A 16,345-nucleotide genomic window follows, 5' to 3' on the forward strand; every position below is an offset into this window, starting at 1 on the left:
GCTGTGGTAATGCAGAACAGGCGGAGGTACTACTTTTTCTTTTTTTAACTAATATGTGTAAATATTTTTTGTATCCTTGTTACGTTAATTTGTCTCTGAGAATTGAGTAAAAGCTTATAGTTTCAACGAGATGTCGCGGCTCTTCCAGGGCAAAGAAATGGACTCAAAGGCAGCATGGACCCTGCATTCATGTGAAAAATGCTCCCGTCCTTGTGATTCATATTTCCGTTTTTTGTTTGTAATGCAGGAAGCTGTTTGGTACTGTGTCAGCTCTTTAAAATAATAATGACATAGTGGTTGTATGATGTGAGCAGGAGCTGCTCCTGGGTAGAAAGTCAGGTCGACTGGCCCAAAACTACAGTTTGTCTGAATTTGCGCCTTGATTAAAAAGTTGACGGTAGAGGGACGATTGGAAACACTGTTCAAAACTGTGTACCCTTGAACTTCTCCTAACTATCTGTGTGTATGTTATCTTAATTTGAAAACCCACTGACCTTTTCCTGCAACTCTAGATCTGAAAACACGGACAAGAACTACATTGTCAGATATTCCTCAAAGCAGGAGGGAGCTGCTGACCTACATGGCCAAACTCGAGCCCTCCTCCTGCACCCTCTCTGTCGCGCTGTGTGGATGTTTTGTGCAGTTGTGTCACAGCATTATTGCCTCCTCCTCTCCTTATTATAACGTCCTGAAACCTCTCGGTGAATAAAAGGCACAGTTTTTGCAGAAGCCTGCGTCCCGCTCACCACAGGTATCTGCAGAGAAGACTCTCTCTCTCTCTCTCTCTCTCTCCCCCCTCTCTCTCTCTCTCCCTCAGATAAGAGTAAATGAAATGGTTCCTTTCACCTCTCCTATCGGGGCCGGGGACTGAAATACGCCTTGCTTTGTAAAGAGATGGAGAGGAATGACTTGTGACCTACAAAAACCTCCAGATAACTATTTATTCACTTATCTGTGTATTTACTGTTGGCATTAGGCGTTCACACTCTCTGCATTCTTGGGGACGGTTATGGGGATTATGTGTTTGAAATTTATTTCCCAAGCTTATAAATACAGATAGGGACAAACGCAATAACTTTTATAGAGGCATTTGTTTACCGTCCACTGTGGCATAATTCTCTGAATATTGCATTTTAAGGACTTAAATTTGATCGTGCAGTTTATAGCATTATAACTGGAGCATAACGGTGCATTCTGGGAGGATTTGATCGCCCGTCTTGTGGTGAAAACGCCTGAAATGTTTAAATCAAGAGCACGAAACCTCAGCGAAGAATCCAGGATGGATGTTTCCTCACAGCTGTGTGAGTTCAGGGGACAGACGTCCGGTAATTCATCACACTGACCAAACAAATTAACCACTTGATCCAAGAAATTCAATCAGCATTGGCTCAGGGAGGATTTTTTTTTTTTTTTGCAAATTAGATACAAAGATTTTGCCAAATTAGGGGTCAAAAAACAGAAGCTGCAGTCTCCAGAGGCGGAGGGGAAACTGTTGGCAGAGACAGCAGCTTCATTTTCATCCTGGAGACTCGGAATCAGAAGAGGGACAGAGAGACATGCAGCCAGGGGAGCAGGGGTCATTATGCATCCCTGTTGTATTTTATTTATTTAGCCTTTATAGGAGCTGACTGGAGAGGCCTGCACCTCCTTAAATGTTTGATTGATTCACTGTTTCCGGGAAGAAAAAATACAGAGATAAAGCAGAATATATTCGGGCTCCCCCATCCAGAAAATAAGGTCCATTAGGGCTATGTGTCTCTCTCTCTCTCTTCCTGCTACATTCCTCTATGTCTCTCTCTCTTCATCTCTCATCTGCCTCGTCACGGCCTGACGACTCAAAAATAAAGCGAAAGAAAAATCGCAACAAAACGCCACCGGTTCTCTTCTCTTCTCTCGTGGAGAAAAAAAAAAGGGGGGGGGGAGTAGAAATGACTTTTGGCTGAAAGCTGTTTGGAAAGTTGCCCGCGAGAATACAGATGAGGCGCATTTCGTTGAGCAAACAGTGGAAAGATGTGAGAGATGAGCCAGGCAGGGAGGCGTTTTGGCGTGTCCTGTTGTTTCTCTATGCAAACTTGGTGCGACTCTGGGAATCTCGTTACCGTTAGGTTAATAAATACATAACGAAAGAAGTCTGTTGTTGGTTAAAAATGTGCGTAAAACTTTAATTAATAAAGTCGTCTTTCACCAAATGTATTTTTTTGCTTTCGTTTTGTTTTGTTAGTGCACACTGGTCTGAATAAAGTTTGATACAAAGTCTCTTTCTTTAGGCTATGTTATGAGTGCATCACTAAAGGTAGGCCACAGCCTCGCCTGCTTTATATTCAACATGCCGCCATTACCATCACAATACGTGATTATGAAATTCAGCTCATTATCATCACAATTATCTGCTATACATTTTTTAAACATCAGGGCTGGGCCTGCAGGCTAAACGTTGCTTATAGTGCAAAACATGCTCCAAAAGCTAACAATGTAAAAAAAAACATTAATTCTCAGTTACACTCAGGAAGGTTGAACCAATTTGGTGGTTCAGCACCAAAGTAAAAGAAATTTGGCTCCTTGGTAAAAACAATCGGATTTTTTAAAATTGAAAAATAAGTTAATTTAAAAGAAATCTTAAAGTAAAGTTAAAGGCCAACTGCAGCTTTCAGGATGAGCACACGGACAGACACGGTGCGCAGGTTCTCATTGAGAAAAAAAACTGTAGCATGTGCAACTTTAACATAAAATAGGTCCCAAACACACATAAACTACAAGCCCTGCAGACGTTGTGAACTTATATACACACTGGCACGTACACACACTGACTCGCTAAACTACATTTCCACGCGTCACAGCCGATTCCCCGCGACCCCTCTCTCTCTCCCCCCTTTCTCTCTCTGTCTCTCTCTCTGACATTTTTAGGTGTAATCGTTTTAAAGCGTCCCCGGGCTTTGACATATATAACTTTAGCTGCGCTGTTACCGGCAGCAGCGCGGATCATTGGCTTTGGTCAAACGGTATGGAAGAGGAAACGGGATTCGTTCTAGTGTGTGTGTGTGTGTGGTTTTTTTTGCCTGCTATGTGTGTGCGTGTTTTTTGTTGTGTTTTTATAGGTCCAGCAGCATAACACACCGTGGGAACCTCTGTCAGTCACAGAACACGAGTTCTCTCCGGGACTTAACTTCAATGAAATATAAACTATGGGCTGCATTCAGAATACATTTCACGCTTTCTTCAGCCTTTTTACGGAGGCAGAATATTACGCACAAAGTTACACAATATTGGACTGTAAGAAAACATATTTTCCTTTTACCAACATGTGTTTTAAAAAAGACACAATATAGGCCTTTATATTCGCTTTGCTTAAAGCAAAGTTCCTAATTAAAATATTTAATATTAAGGCCTCTTTTACAGCCAACATTTGGATTTGATCACTGAAAATATTGTATTAATTTCAGATAGCCTACTAAATGTTGGGATTTGTAGTTTTGTGGTCCCTTCGTTCAGCCTGTAATATTTAAAGGGAGGTATGTGCTGCTTTGGGGGGGATAAAGTGGACTGAAGAAACAAAGCAGGGCCCGCCATGTCACGACTGACTGAACAAGTTTGGTCCCTCATTCATGCAACAGCCAGAGCACCTCACACACTGCTGAGGTGTCCTTGAGCAACGCGCAGAGAGTCTGCGCGCTGCGAGGCTGACCTGCCTGGAGTCTCACCTTGTTGTTGTTACTGTTAGAAGACCAGTGTGGGTCTGGGGTCTAACCTGGTTAAACGAGCACAAACGCTGGATCAAGTTCAGCTTTTAGTCATGCTTTGTTACCCCCCCCCCCCCCCCCCCCCCCCCTCTCTGACCCCTGCGCCTCCTTTCCCTGCACAGCAAACCGTCTCACACAATACAACAAAAACAACATGTTGGCCTGCAGGCTGGACTACAATCCATTTCACAACTGAAAAATAGACTTCAGCTCTATCGCCAATTCAGCCAATATGCACCTGTTCAACAAAATACTACTAGAGACATAAAAATCAAGTGTAACCATAAATGCAATTTTAAAAACGAAGAAGGATAGTTGTAAAAAAAATTATTTTTTTTAACTGAAGTTTTGCAGGCATGTCCACATTTTAAACACTGCAAAAAAATCCACCTTTTAAGGATTCATTGAGCGATGCTTTTTTGTTTGTTTGTTTTTTTTACATGCACAGCAGATTTCCAAAGTTTCAGCCAGGCTGGAGATTTTTTACACATCTCAAATTAAGGCAGATTAATTCAATGTCAAAGAGCATCAGACTGTTTCACTTTGACATTCTGTTAGATACGTCATGATGTCGTTTTATTAAGAAAACATGAATAAATACTACTCAAGCAAGGGTGTTTTTGCAGTGCGAGTGCAGCTGGAAATGCTCCGCTGTTCGTATTGCATATGCACAGAGTTGATGGTGGTGGTGGTGTGGGGGGGTTGTTTCAGTTCAGGCAGATGGGATCATGCAGATGGAGGAATTATTAACGTGTAAAACTTACTGTGCATCGCAGCAAACGGGTCATGTTTACAGTGAATCTCCATCACTACGGTGTTAGGGCTGCAGGCCCCCGATAGTCACGATATGAGGGGTCTGAAAAATGCCACCGGACGCCCCGCTTCAGCCGGCCACTTTACGGACACACCGAGAGCTCCAATGAATGAAAAAGAGTGACAGTTCCCTTCAAAGAGACGATCTTTTTTTCTAGCTTAATTAATTAAAAAAAGGGATGTTTGACTTTGATTCAAAATGATGCAAATATATATTTTTCAAAATATAGAAAATGAGGGATTTTCAAGTGGAAGGAAAGAAAGAAATGGCGTCAAAAATGTGAATCAGAGACGGGCTCCCTCCTCATGGGGACGGGACACCACACCGGAGCTCTGCTGGCGTCTCCAAAACCAGAGGAGGGAAACGTCTGCAATGGTGCTCATTCCTTCAGCTGCTCGCCTCAGTCCAACACGTTCAAAGTTTAACCAAAAAAAATAACAAAAACAAGAGGAGCTAAATAAGTGGCCTTTCTTCCTTTCTCTCTCCTTCTCGGTCCGCTGGCCGTGACCCCTGAACTGCGACTTCACCGGAGGGAGGCTGAACTTTCTCCCTTTCAGTCTGATAAAAAAAAAAATATTTCAAAATAAAAGACACTCAAAAAAAATAAAAAATATTCTTTACAGATCCACGATTATTTCTCTTTTCTCTCCAGGATCTTTGCAACACATTTCTTCTGCTGAGCTGCGTTCACATGAACACTTGGTAATCTCCCATAAACACAGCGCGTGAGAGCGGAGCAGTGCTCACATCTTGAAGTCTCATATCCATCAAGCAAAATAAATAAATAAATAAACAACAATTTTAAAAAAAATACAGAAAAAAAGGAGGTTCAGCAGGAAAATAAAAAAATAACAGCACTCTCTGGTTCGAGTAAAAGCTGCAGATGCTGACGTGAGAGTTGTTATCCTGTTTGTACGAACGAAAGGCAGCTCTTGGTCACTCTAAAATCTCGTCCCCCCTCTGTGTGGACCAGCACTCACTGCACGAGCGTAGCTACTGGACTCCCGGTTTATACGTTTGAGTTTTGAGACGCATTTCTTCGCAGAAAAGAAAAACTGTCCAGTCCAAATTTCAAAGGTACTTTTTTTTCTCCGCGCTCGCGCCAGAAAAAGCCAACGCTTGTGATGTAAATATGTACATAAACAGACTTCTTCAAGTACACAGAGATAGACTTCCTGCGCCCAGCGTCCACGGTGGCGCACGCGGCGTTTCAGGACCTGCTCTCGTGCGGACAGCGCCCGCGCTCCCAACCCCCTGGAACCCTAACCCACACGCGCCGGCCAGCTGCCCGTCACTCTCAACGCATCTGGCCAATCGCGACGCGAGCGCTGCTTACACGTCATCGCCAACCCCCAGATAGAATAGAGCGGAGGAGCGCGCTGATTGGCTGGCGAGTATCCCGTGGGCCAATGACGCCCCGTATGTATTGTCCGTCGACCAATGGGGAGGCTCGGTGAGGCGACGCAGGGCTCGGGGAGTAAGATGATGATATGTTTAATTTCAATTAACGAAGTAAGAAACTTAATGCCTTTATACGCGTTTGCGCTCAATTTATTCATGTCAATATTAAATGGCTAATTAATTGAGTATTACTTAAAATGAGGCTTAGTTGCAGCAAGGCTTTAAAAAGACGGTTTGCTCAGGAATTCAAACTATATTTATCCACCTTTTAGAAGAAAGGGAGGTAAAAAATGAACACTTCAATGCAAAAAAGGAGATTTCACAGTTTTAACATATCAAGGAAACACGTTTTAGTAAACGTAATCTCACTAATCTTTTACCCACGTTTAGGCCTAAGAGTCAGAGCTGCGCCTGTGTAATATCCCCCCCCCCCCCCTTCAACACAGTGTTATAAATCTTTAGCTTTGGGGAGAATCGAGGAAAAAAATCACATATGAAACATGCATTCCCACTCATTACCTAATTGATTGCGGATCCAAACGGACGCGCTTTTTAATGAAATGCAATTGGCGAGCTGCGCACTCACACTCCAAACTGAAAGAGAGAGAGGGATTCATTACATGTTCGTCCCACCTGATTTGAGAGGGCATATCTGAGCCTCGCCCCTGTAATATTAACCACACAAATAGCCTAAAGCGTGAGCCAAATTAAAAAAGTGTTATTTCCCTTCTTCCTGTTTCTAGACATTTAATCATTTCAGCTCCACGGTGTTTATACAGCGCGCAGAAAACAACTCGATTACACACATTTAGAGCCACAATCCCTGCCTTTAAATCGCAATCATTAAAGATATTACCTATCACAGCATTTAGGATGATGGTAATTAGAGTGAGACACTAAAGGAGAACAACAACAACAGCAATTCCTGTCTTCTTCTGTGGTTTTCAGGTTTATCCTCTGCAGATTTGCAGGTTTGATGTACCTCAAGGCGATGCATCTGATCCTGTAAAGGTCAATGATGTTATTGAGCTTTTTTATTTTTATATTTGTAGATTTCTCGCTTTGAATTATTAGTTTCTCGCCTTCATGTCAAAAAACACCCAAGACTTGTAAACACGAGCTCCTTCAGACTCTCAGGTTGTCCTCATTAAAACAAACACAATTCTTCTTGTTTCAGTTGTTTTCTGTTCAAAATCAGGCCCGGAAGTGGAATTTGGAGGGGGTTTTCTTTAGGCTTTTCTCTCTGTCAGAGGCTTCTTTTTATGAGACTGTTTGCAGGGTGAACCACAAGGGGGCGTTCAACCTTGGGCACTATGCCTGTACGCACACGCGCGTGCACACAGATACACACGCGCAAATACAAACACGTACAGGAACTTTACCATCAACATATTAAGCGTCCTCAGTGGGGCTACAAACTGACCCGAATAAAAGCACCACTCAGGCCTGCATGAAAGCCCCATAACACACAACACTGTACCACTACATTTGTATCATTCTGCCTGTTAAAAGCTCGATTTCTCCATCTTCAACACTAAATATGATTTCATGAATCTGCATTGATTCTCTGCTCTTTAATCCACTGACAGTAAAGTAGACCCTGAAACATGCACACTAATCCTCATTCATATTTCACATCTCTTTCCGGAGGATTCGCGAATTAGGGCCTCAAACAAATCTGACAGAAAACCACATCTTTTATATTTTGAAAAATGACAAAAAGGAAAAACTCTTCATACATAAACAATTTTTTTAGCCTTAGATCACGCACCAAAGACAAGAAATGGGCCTGCAATGTAGGCCACACATAGACGGAAGGAGCAAAAGTATGCAGAGAATCAGAATGAAACTGCTGGGATAAAGAACTCTTTTTGTATATATATATATAAATGCATGTCACACTTTAATTTTAATTTAAAATGTAATGCATTTATTCCCATTTTCCTGATAATTAATTAAAAAATATTTTTGCACTGACAGAACAGAGCAGCCACTTTGGCCCTTAACTATGGGACGCGTAAGCCAAAACAGAAAGAGATCATATTTTGGGGTACTAGTTTTCCTCGTGCTCGTTCTCCCTCCGCCGCCAGAGTCTTCTTTTTTATTTATTGAGATTTAGACACGAGCGCCTTTCTCCCCCACAGAACTAAATTGCAGTCGTCGCCCTTGTCTCTCCGATTTGCAAATTAAATACATAAGCAATTAAAAAACCCAAACACAATCAATCATGTATACAAATTGTTGTTGCTTTAGGGTTGAAATTTTGGAAGAAACTTCCATCAGGGTAGGACGACTTTAATCCGGGGGTCCAAATCTATTACCATATTTCATTACCTTGGAAATGGGAGGATGGGAGGGAGGAGAGGGGGTGAGGAGAGGGTGCGTTTACTTTTTTAAACATTAGTAAGAATGTGGTGGAGTTGTGATAATCATTTGGAGGCAAATTGGAGGCATCGCTGTTGTCTAAGTGTTCCCTCTTCCTCTCCCTTCCCTCCATCCACCCACCATGAAAAAGCTTCGACTGTTTTGCTTTTTCTGCGCGCGAGCCTCGAAACGGAAAAGCAATGAAAAATTAATAGCGCATGTTAACTCCACCAGCTCGTTTATTACACGCCCGCTGACTGTAAACATAATGAGAAAGCTGCCGTATCTCTTCTTAAGTTTGCACTTGCTTATATAAAATAAATAAATAAATAAAAGTCATAATAAGTCATAAATAAAATATATAGACCCTGCAGAGTGAACCGTCCTGCACTCCCCGAGGTGGTGAATCACACTCTCGCGCTGCTTCTGATCAAATCTATTAGAAGATCGTTTGTATCGATGACGGTGCGTAAAAGAGCGGTCTGTCATCTGTCACAGGGATAGCAAGGCCCTGCTGGACATAACACCAGACCTTTCCCTGTGCTGTGATGGGGCACTTGAGGTCAAAATGAAAGCAGGCTATATGCCATGTGAGGTCATCCTCTCTTTCTGTCTCCCCTCCCTCCCCTCTTACTCTCCATCTCTCTGCACAGACCGACGCAACACCAGGAAGCTTATTTGACTTGACACTTTACGCAGACAGAAGCGCTTGTTTAGTCCACGTTTTGGAAACGACTTTTACTTAAAGAATCAAATATTGTATGTGGGGGGGAAATGTGTTATATGTGAAGCCTAAATAGGCAGGAGGTGTAAGCAGAAAGTGTTGGCTGGAGGTGACACAGTATACGTGGACATGGTGTCTCTGACCATAGTGCCATCAGGGAATCCAAAATTTGGATTTTTTTTGGGAGACATTTTAAAATCATAAAGGATCAGAAATCTACACAAACACCAGAACAGACACATGATCTGTGTCCTTTTATTAAAAATCTAAATAATAACTCAACATCAGCCCACATGTCGTCAGACAGACACGAAAATGGCCACCCCGCTTATTAAAAACGTACCGGCCTATGCGCACTTTTACGCACGACCAACCTACAGGGCGGGAACAGAGTGGCTCTCATTAGACCCACGTTCATTCTCACAGCGTCTCCTTTGTACCCCGAGCACGTACTTTAAAGTGAGAGTAAAATGGAGAGGCTGTAGGTGAAGGCCTTGGGCCCTGAAGACTTTACACGCCAGCAGGGGAGGGCCTCTTTTAAACTCTGATTTCCTCTGTGCTTAAAAGGTTATTATCCAATTGCTACAAATCCCAGCGCATTCAGCGTTTATCAGGGCAAGGCCCACTCCACAAAAGACTGCAAAGGGGGCTTTATTTGTATTACAGACCATAGGCTAGCTTTGATTTCCATAGAAGGCCGGGCACAAGCTGATGTATTTTTGAGACAACGTGTTAGACTCACACACACCTTCTTCAATCCCAATATCTTGGAAATAAATAAAAAAAACGCACAAAATGTAGCGGCCACCCCAATAAAATACTAATTCGTGAACTGTATTTAACATCTACTATGCATACACAACGATAGTCTCAGTGAACCAGGCAACCAGCATCAGCAGTGTCTCCACGCAGCACAAAGCCTTTCCACAGAGGATCACCTGCCCGCCGTTTCTTAATGACAAACGACGTTTTATCAATGCAGACGCAGCGGGCAGCAATATGAAATGATGTGATATCCATTGGGTGCCATAACAAGGTCGATGGCCTGATCCATCGCTGTACCAGACCCCGCTGGTTTATGAATAGGCCTATAGGAGATGGACCTGTTGAATAAAGTAATGGAGGTACGCAGGAAGAGTGAAACACAGACTCCTTGAGGGAGATTAATCACACTGCAGCTTTAACTTTAGGCTCAACATTTATCACTTATAACTAATTTGTGCACGTGCCACACTGAACCACACCGCCTTGCAGAAATCCACAGAGCTATTAATAATAAATCCCAATCATGTTATCAGAATGTGATGCCAACTCAGACCAACAAGTTCAGCCACTTTTGTAACTCCATGCTAAAAATAGGAAATAGACTGCAAAATCATATTTTTAAAAACAGCAAAAAAATATCAATTAAAAACTAAACTGAAAAAAAAGAATCACCAGCCACGATTTATCTTCAGTGTCCAAAGCACTAAAAGGTGTCCAGGGTCATACAAGCTAATCATTCTGTCTCCATTTCTGGTCCACAAAAGTAAAAAAGTCAACTCACAACTTGGTATTAAAACACTGATGAGAACCTGTGTTAGGCCTTCTTAAAAATTAGTCTGATTTGACTATTTTTCATCATTCAAGAAACTTTAGAAAACTTTGTAATAGTTTGAATAACTCAGGAAACCGTACAAAAGTTAAAAAAAAGAAGCATTTCCAATAACATACATTTGCCAAAATAACCCCCAGAACTGAATGAAAAAGTTTACCATTAGCAACAAATACCAACAAATAACACCAAAACGTGGCCACTCGGCAGGAAGTATAGGTGAAGCTGAACCGGTGCGTCCCTACCTGCTCTCCCCAGCCGCAGCACAGGACTCTTGGGCCCCTGATCCATGTTAGCCGGTTAGAACAGGGGGAGGCGATGACGGGAGAAAAAAAGGAAAAGAACAAAAACTTTTTCCAGTGTCCACCTCTCCCTCTCCTCCTCTCCCTCTTTTTTCCCTCTCTCTCTCTCTCTATGGCACTGCCTTCCTCTCTCCCTCTCTTTTTTTTTCTCTTTCGTCCTACAGTACTTTTGGGGCGAGTTGTAGGCTGAAATAATTCGACCCTTCCGCTCCCTCTCGCACTCCCTGCAAGTGCTCAGTCAGCTGCAACTAAACGCTTTAGGTGGAAAAAAGGCTTCGGGGGGAAGCGTGAAATGATCACGCCGAGTAAAAAGAGCCGCTCTCTCAATGTGCGCTCATGTCCTGTCCTTTCCCTGCACGAGCTTACACACACAAATTCATACGCGCGCACACGCCTGCGCACGGCCAATGCATACATACACACAACGCAGAACCTCCACCCCTCCCTGCAGGGCCGCGCCCCCCTCACTCGCATCTGTTACCAAGTTCCACTTTACTAAACTTTCCCGCCCCCGCCCCACTCTCCCCCTTTCTTTCTCTTTCTCTCCCCTTCTCTTAGGTTCTGCTCATTTCCTGTGGGGCACAAGGCGGCTATAGGCGGATAGCGTTAAATGATGTGCGTAACGCGTAGTGTTTTTGCACTTTTTATCAGGTTAAAACAAGAAAAAGTTGCTTAAGCGCGCGTTTACGTCCAGTATGTCCTTTCAGCCACTTCAAAAAGAGCCGCTAAGAGACTTTCTCTAAACTTCTCTCGTCCGCTGCCACTATACACCTGTTACGCACGGCGCTCCTTACGCATTACGCACGGAGACTGTGGAGCAGGTGCACTGCACTGCGCTACAACTTCAGCCTCACTTTGCTGTAGGAGAGAGCAGTCCTCTCCTCCTCCTGCGCTCACTGTGCGCAAAGTGTTTTGTGACAAAGCGGATAGTTCCGCTCCTCGGCTCGCATTGTTCGCAGGCACACACACCTGTGAACGCATAACGTTTCATTTAAATATTAATTTGCCAACTGAAATTTTCCACTCATACTGATACTCGCCGCTTTGTTCATTTCTCATCGAGAAGTTTGTTCACTGGCGGAACAATGACAGTCATGATTTCCTGAACATGTGTGCTCTCTTTGGCTCTGCCGTGTTATTAAAGCAGGAAACATCAACCGTGGACAGGGTTTTACAGCCATTTTAGACACACTGACGGTGTTTTAGAACACGTAGTTATAGAATACCTGCTCTGTATAAGACAAGGCCACCTTTGCCACATCATTGCCCTATCAGAGAAAAGACAGGTAAACCTTTCAAACAAACAAGCAAAATTAGTTTTCGTTTTTTAAGTTATATATATTTTTTCCATACCAAAAAGCGAAATACGCTTTAAAAAAACACGTTCCTCATTTAAAGGATTTGAAAAAAAGACGTAAACTATATTTAAAAAAACTTGAGTTTCCTGTTTATTTGAATATAAATATCTTAGTTTTAGACAAAGATGAAATATGTTTTGGGGAGAAATTGTTGAGAATGAGTGCATTCAGCTACATGTCAGATGGCTAGAGCTAAAGCCGGAAGTAAGCTCTCTTTTCCAAAAAAAAAATATATACATTTTGGTTTTCCTGTTGATTCACCGTCACAAAATCATAGCACACGAGGTGAATATTTGTAAATAAGGAAAAAAAGTTTATTTAAGAGGCAAAACGGAAGAAGTCGTTGTTGAGATGAAGGCCACTTTCCATCACCTCTCTCTGATCTGTCACAAAAAAAAAACCATGAAATATTTAACCAAAATACCTATGGGATCAAACTGGAGACGGTGAAAGAACTAAACAAAGATTTAAAAAGTCATTTTATCAGTTAACATGCCCTTTTATTCGGTGTCAAACTTCTCCTTCCTTCTCTTCCTCCAGACAGCTGCAGGTCTCAGGGTTCACGCGCAGCCCCGAGACAATTGAGTGCGGAACAAAGCGCGAGACAGCGACCCATTTTGCTCTGCTTGTCGCCGCGCGCTGCTACACTACGACCCTGACCTCCGGCTCGCGCCCACAACATCAAAACATAAATAGGCTGCTAATGTTTGTGGATACGGGAAAGAAAAAGAGGGGCAACTGGGACCTTCAGGCAGAGAAAGGACAACTATAAATCAATTTTAGGCCTGCTGAGTTTATAAAAAATAGTTTATGCTTGGAAATACAGCAGGCTGTGAACTACCCTATAAGTAAACCTGGTTGAGGTATGCTAACATGACGTAGGTAAATTCATACTCTACAGAGAGAAGTCCACAGATAAAGTGTAGTTAAGAGTCTAATTTCTGAATAAAAATTAACAACAATTCTACAGAGTTATATTTTGGCTCTTACTTGAATCCACTGTTACTTACAGACACCTGAAGATACTTTGAGAAAGGGCCAATCTTTCAAGAGTTTCCTGGTGTAGCCCTTACAGTAACAGCCTACACTCCCTCCCTGCTCTCTTGCCCACAGGGGAAAAGATGGTAAATCCTCGGCAGACTTGCCTCTCTTTACAGGCCGTAAAGTTAAATCTGTCTGCACAGCCATTGAAGTTTATTCATTACATTTCCCAAATGTCTAAAAAAATCTAATACCGAGTTGTCTGAAGAAACGCATTTCAAATATTCTACTCTGGTTTTAGTTATTGTTAATTTCCCAAGCTAAATACTGAGGGACCGGAAGAGCAAGGAGACTTTAAAAATACAATTCCAAAATTAATTTGAAGGTAAAAACATTATTGAAGACTATTTCAGATTAGCTTTACTGATAACTATTATTCATTGAAAACATTTATACATTTTTAAGTATCAGCAAACAAAAATAAAAATATAATACAGTTGTAATAAAAAACAACAACATCCTAATCAACCAAGCACATGGTATTATTATTATTCTTATTATTATTCTTATTATGTTTTGTTGTCGTTTTAAAATAGATTAATCGTCATGTCACGTTATTTCATATACAGTATATTATTAAATATAGGCTATTTAGGCTACATAACACTGTATGTAGCATATTACATTGGTTGATCATATTGAAAGGCAACAGACCAAATTGTATTTAGTCTTTATCAATCATTTCACTCCTGTATTGTCTCAACTTAGGTCAGATAGTTATGGCCTATGTCAGTTCATTATATTTTGCTCTGTAGTCTTTTTTAATCAGCTCTCCATTCATTCGCCTCGTGAGTGAGGTGTCGCTCCACATTTGGTCTGCCTTTAGGATCTCCTCAAAGAATTCGCCATAGTTTCGATATTAATCATCACTTGTTTGTTTTCCATCCCGCGTGCTAATTACTGTAATTAATATGAGGGGGAGTAGTTGGATCGGTGACCCGAGCTCTGACCGAGCGGAACCGGAAATAATCGCATTAAAGCGCGAGAAAGAAGAACTAAAGGGACGATTAGAACAATAAGTAAACACGTAAACACAGGAGGAGACGCTCAGTGTCTCTCTGGGACTTTTGTCTTTGACCATGACCGTTTAAATTTAGGGTGAACTATAAGGAAAAAGACTGAAAAAGCCTGACCTCATTGTATTAGAGAGAGGGCATGAAGAATGAATCTGTCATTCTTCATTATCATTCTGAAGCTCATAAAAGTCGTGGGAGAAATGATCAGGGCCTTAATTAATTTAGGTTAAAGTAGCAATAATATATTGTAAATATAGTCCAAAAATCAAGTTACTCCAGAGGAATGACCCTTTATTATACTATATGTAATTTATTATTATATACATTATGTTTTTGTTGTAATGCATTAACATGTAATCGGCATTTAGTGTTGTTGCCTCAGGATGGCTCTAATTTTAATCACACTGTACTGTTGTGTTTAATGTTATTATAAAGGCACATAATGTGTTTTTATTGAAACCCCTTTTACACAAAAGACATGTAGCCCTCAGACAAATGCAGTGTAGTACACGGTGTAATATTTGAATCTGAATTCTTGTGGAGAAGAAGTAAGAGAAAATGTAAATACAAACGTAAAGTAAAAGTGTAATTAAGTTCAGTTATAAGTTACTTTCAACGCCTGCCCATAAACATATCAAAACAACTGATATATTGCTTTATTAATTCCCGTTTCATTACAAGAGTTTAGCTCAGATATTTTGTAACACACTATAAAAGAAAATAGTAATTTATCATGTCTATCATGTAATATTTACAGTATCTTGTCTGTCCAAATCTTCCCAGAGCTTGACTTAAAAACCTTGATGTAGTACGTCTCATAATGTAATCTTCAATCTTCTTATGTGATCAGATTTTTTGGCTTCCCTATCCGCTTCCTATTGTAATGCTTTTATTGTGAAGGACTGTATACATTTTGTTTTGAAACATACAATTTGGATAAATCTTGACTTCCTGCGTGGCTTTAACATTACTCCTTTGGGGATTTTATAATACCCATAACGCTAAGATAAAGAAACACTTAAACTGTTTGAACTTGGTTTTGCCATCTTTCCCTAAATCAGTCAGGGCCGCGGTGCTGACTGAGCTCACCTCTATATCCCCGGGATTTAATTCAGAGTGGCACTTCACTGTGGCGACACAAGCAGCAGCCATGGTGCCTGGGTGTTGCTGTGACTATAGAGCCTGGAAGAAGGGGGCTTAAGGGCTGCAGGGCGGATTGAGAAATGGGACACATTATTTGTCCATGAAACATTATGTGACACAACATGACACCCGGCCATTTGTATGTAAAGGTAAACATTTCAGCGTGACCATTCGACAAGAGACGACAAGGCTCCTGTCAATGTGGTTTTATTCTCGCAGCTGAGAAAGAGGTGTTGTGGCATCGTGTGGCCGTGGAGTGTGTATGTGGGACTTTGTGAGTGTGTGTGTGAGTGTATAGAGCTCCTGTTCACAAATTTAATCCCCATAGACACAAGTCACTTGGTCCGGGCTGAAAAGGTGTTGTGAGGCGGGGTCTCTTGTTCTTCGCCTTTTCCTGCTGAAAGAACAGACAGACTGTTGATCACAGAGCCTCACAAAAAGGTGCGCCCTGGAGTCTGTGTGTGTATGGATGTGTTTTTGTGTGTGTGAGGGGTTTGACCTGTCATTGCTATTCATTTTATATGAAAAGTGTGATTGTCAGACACTCTCAGCAGCGACCAACAGCAGAGATCTAAGCGCCAATTTAATCACAGCAAATAAAAATGAAGCACAAAGTACAGCAACAGGGGGCATCCTTGTTGTCTTTAGGGTTTTAAGACAGTGGTTCCAAAGCTGTTTTAGGCCCGTGCCCCTAAGGATTGCACAATGTCCATTTGTGGACCCTCATCACAGGTAAACACAGCTTTAATGTAGGCATGAGATGAGAACAATGTCTCCTCTCAAAGTGTTAAATATGAAGTGTTGGCTCAGGCGATATGATGAGTAATACCATCATACAATATAAACTTTCA

At 41.7% G+C, this 16,345-nt stretch overlaps 1 protein-coding gene across 2 annotated transcripts in view; it reads right to left on the reverse strand.

The window, feature by feature from the left end:
• pax5 (paired box 5) overlaps positions 1-11,246 on the reverse strand; it is a 48,796-nt gene extending 37,550 nt beyond the window's left edge. The window contains exon 1 of one of the 2 annotated variants that reach the window (XM_069665347.1): positions 10,880-11,246. In XM_069665347.1, the coding sequence (XP_069521448.1) occupies positions 10,880-10,925 (46 nt within the window). In that variant the 5' untranslated portion in view covers positions 10,926-11,246. Of the gene's footprint in view, positions 1-4,501; positions 4,545-10,879 lie in introns of those variants that run through there. The other variant, XM_069665348.1, reaches the window with a different exon arrangement.
• Positions 11,247-16,345: the final 5,099 nt, after the last annotated feature.

This window comes from Semicossyphus pulcher, unplaced genomic scaffold (assembly GCF_022749685.1).
Source record: "Semicossyphus pulcher isolate SPU_LCO1_2020_fin unplaced genomic scaffold, fSemPul1.0.p SCAF_17, whole genome shotgun sequence".
NCBI classification, from domain to species: domain Eukaryota; kingdom Metazoa; phylum Chordata; class Actinopteri; order Labriformes; family Labridae; genus Semicossyphus; species Semicossyphus pulcher.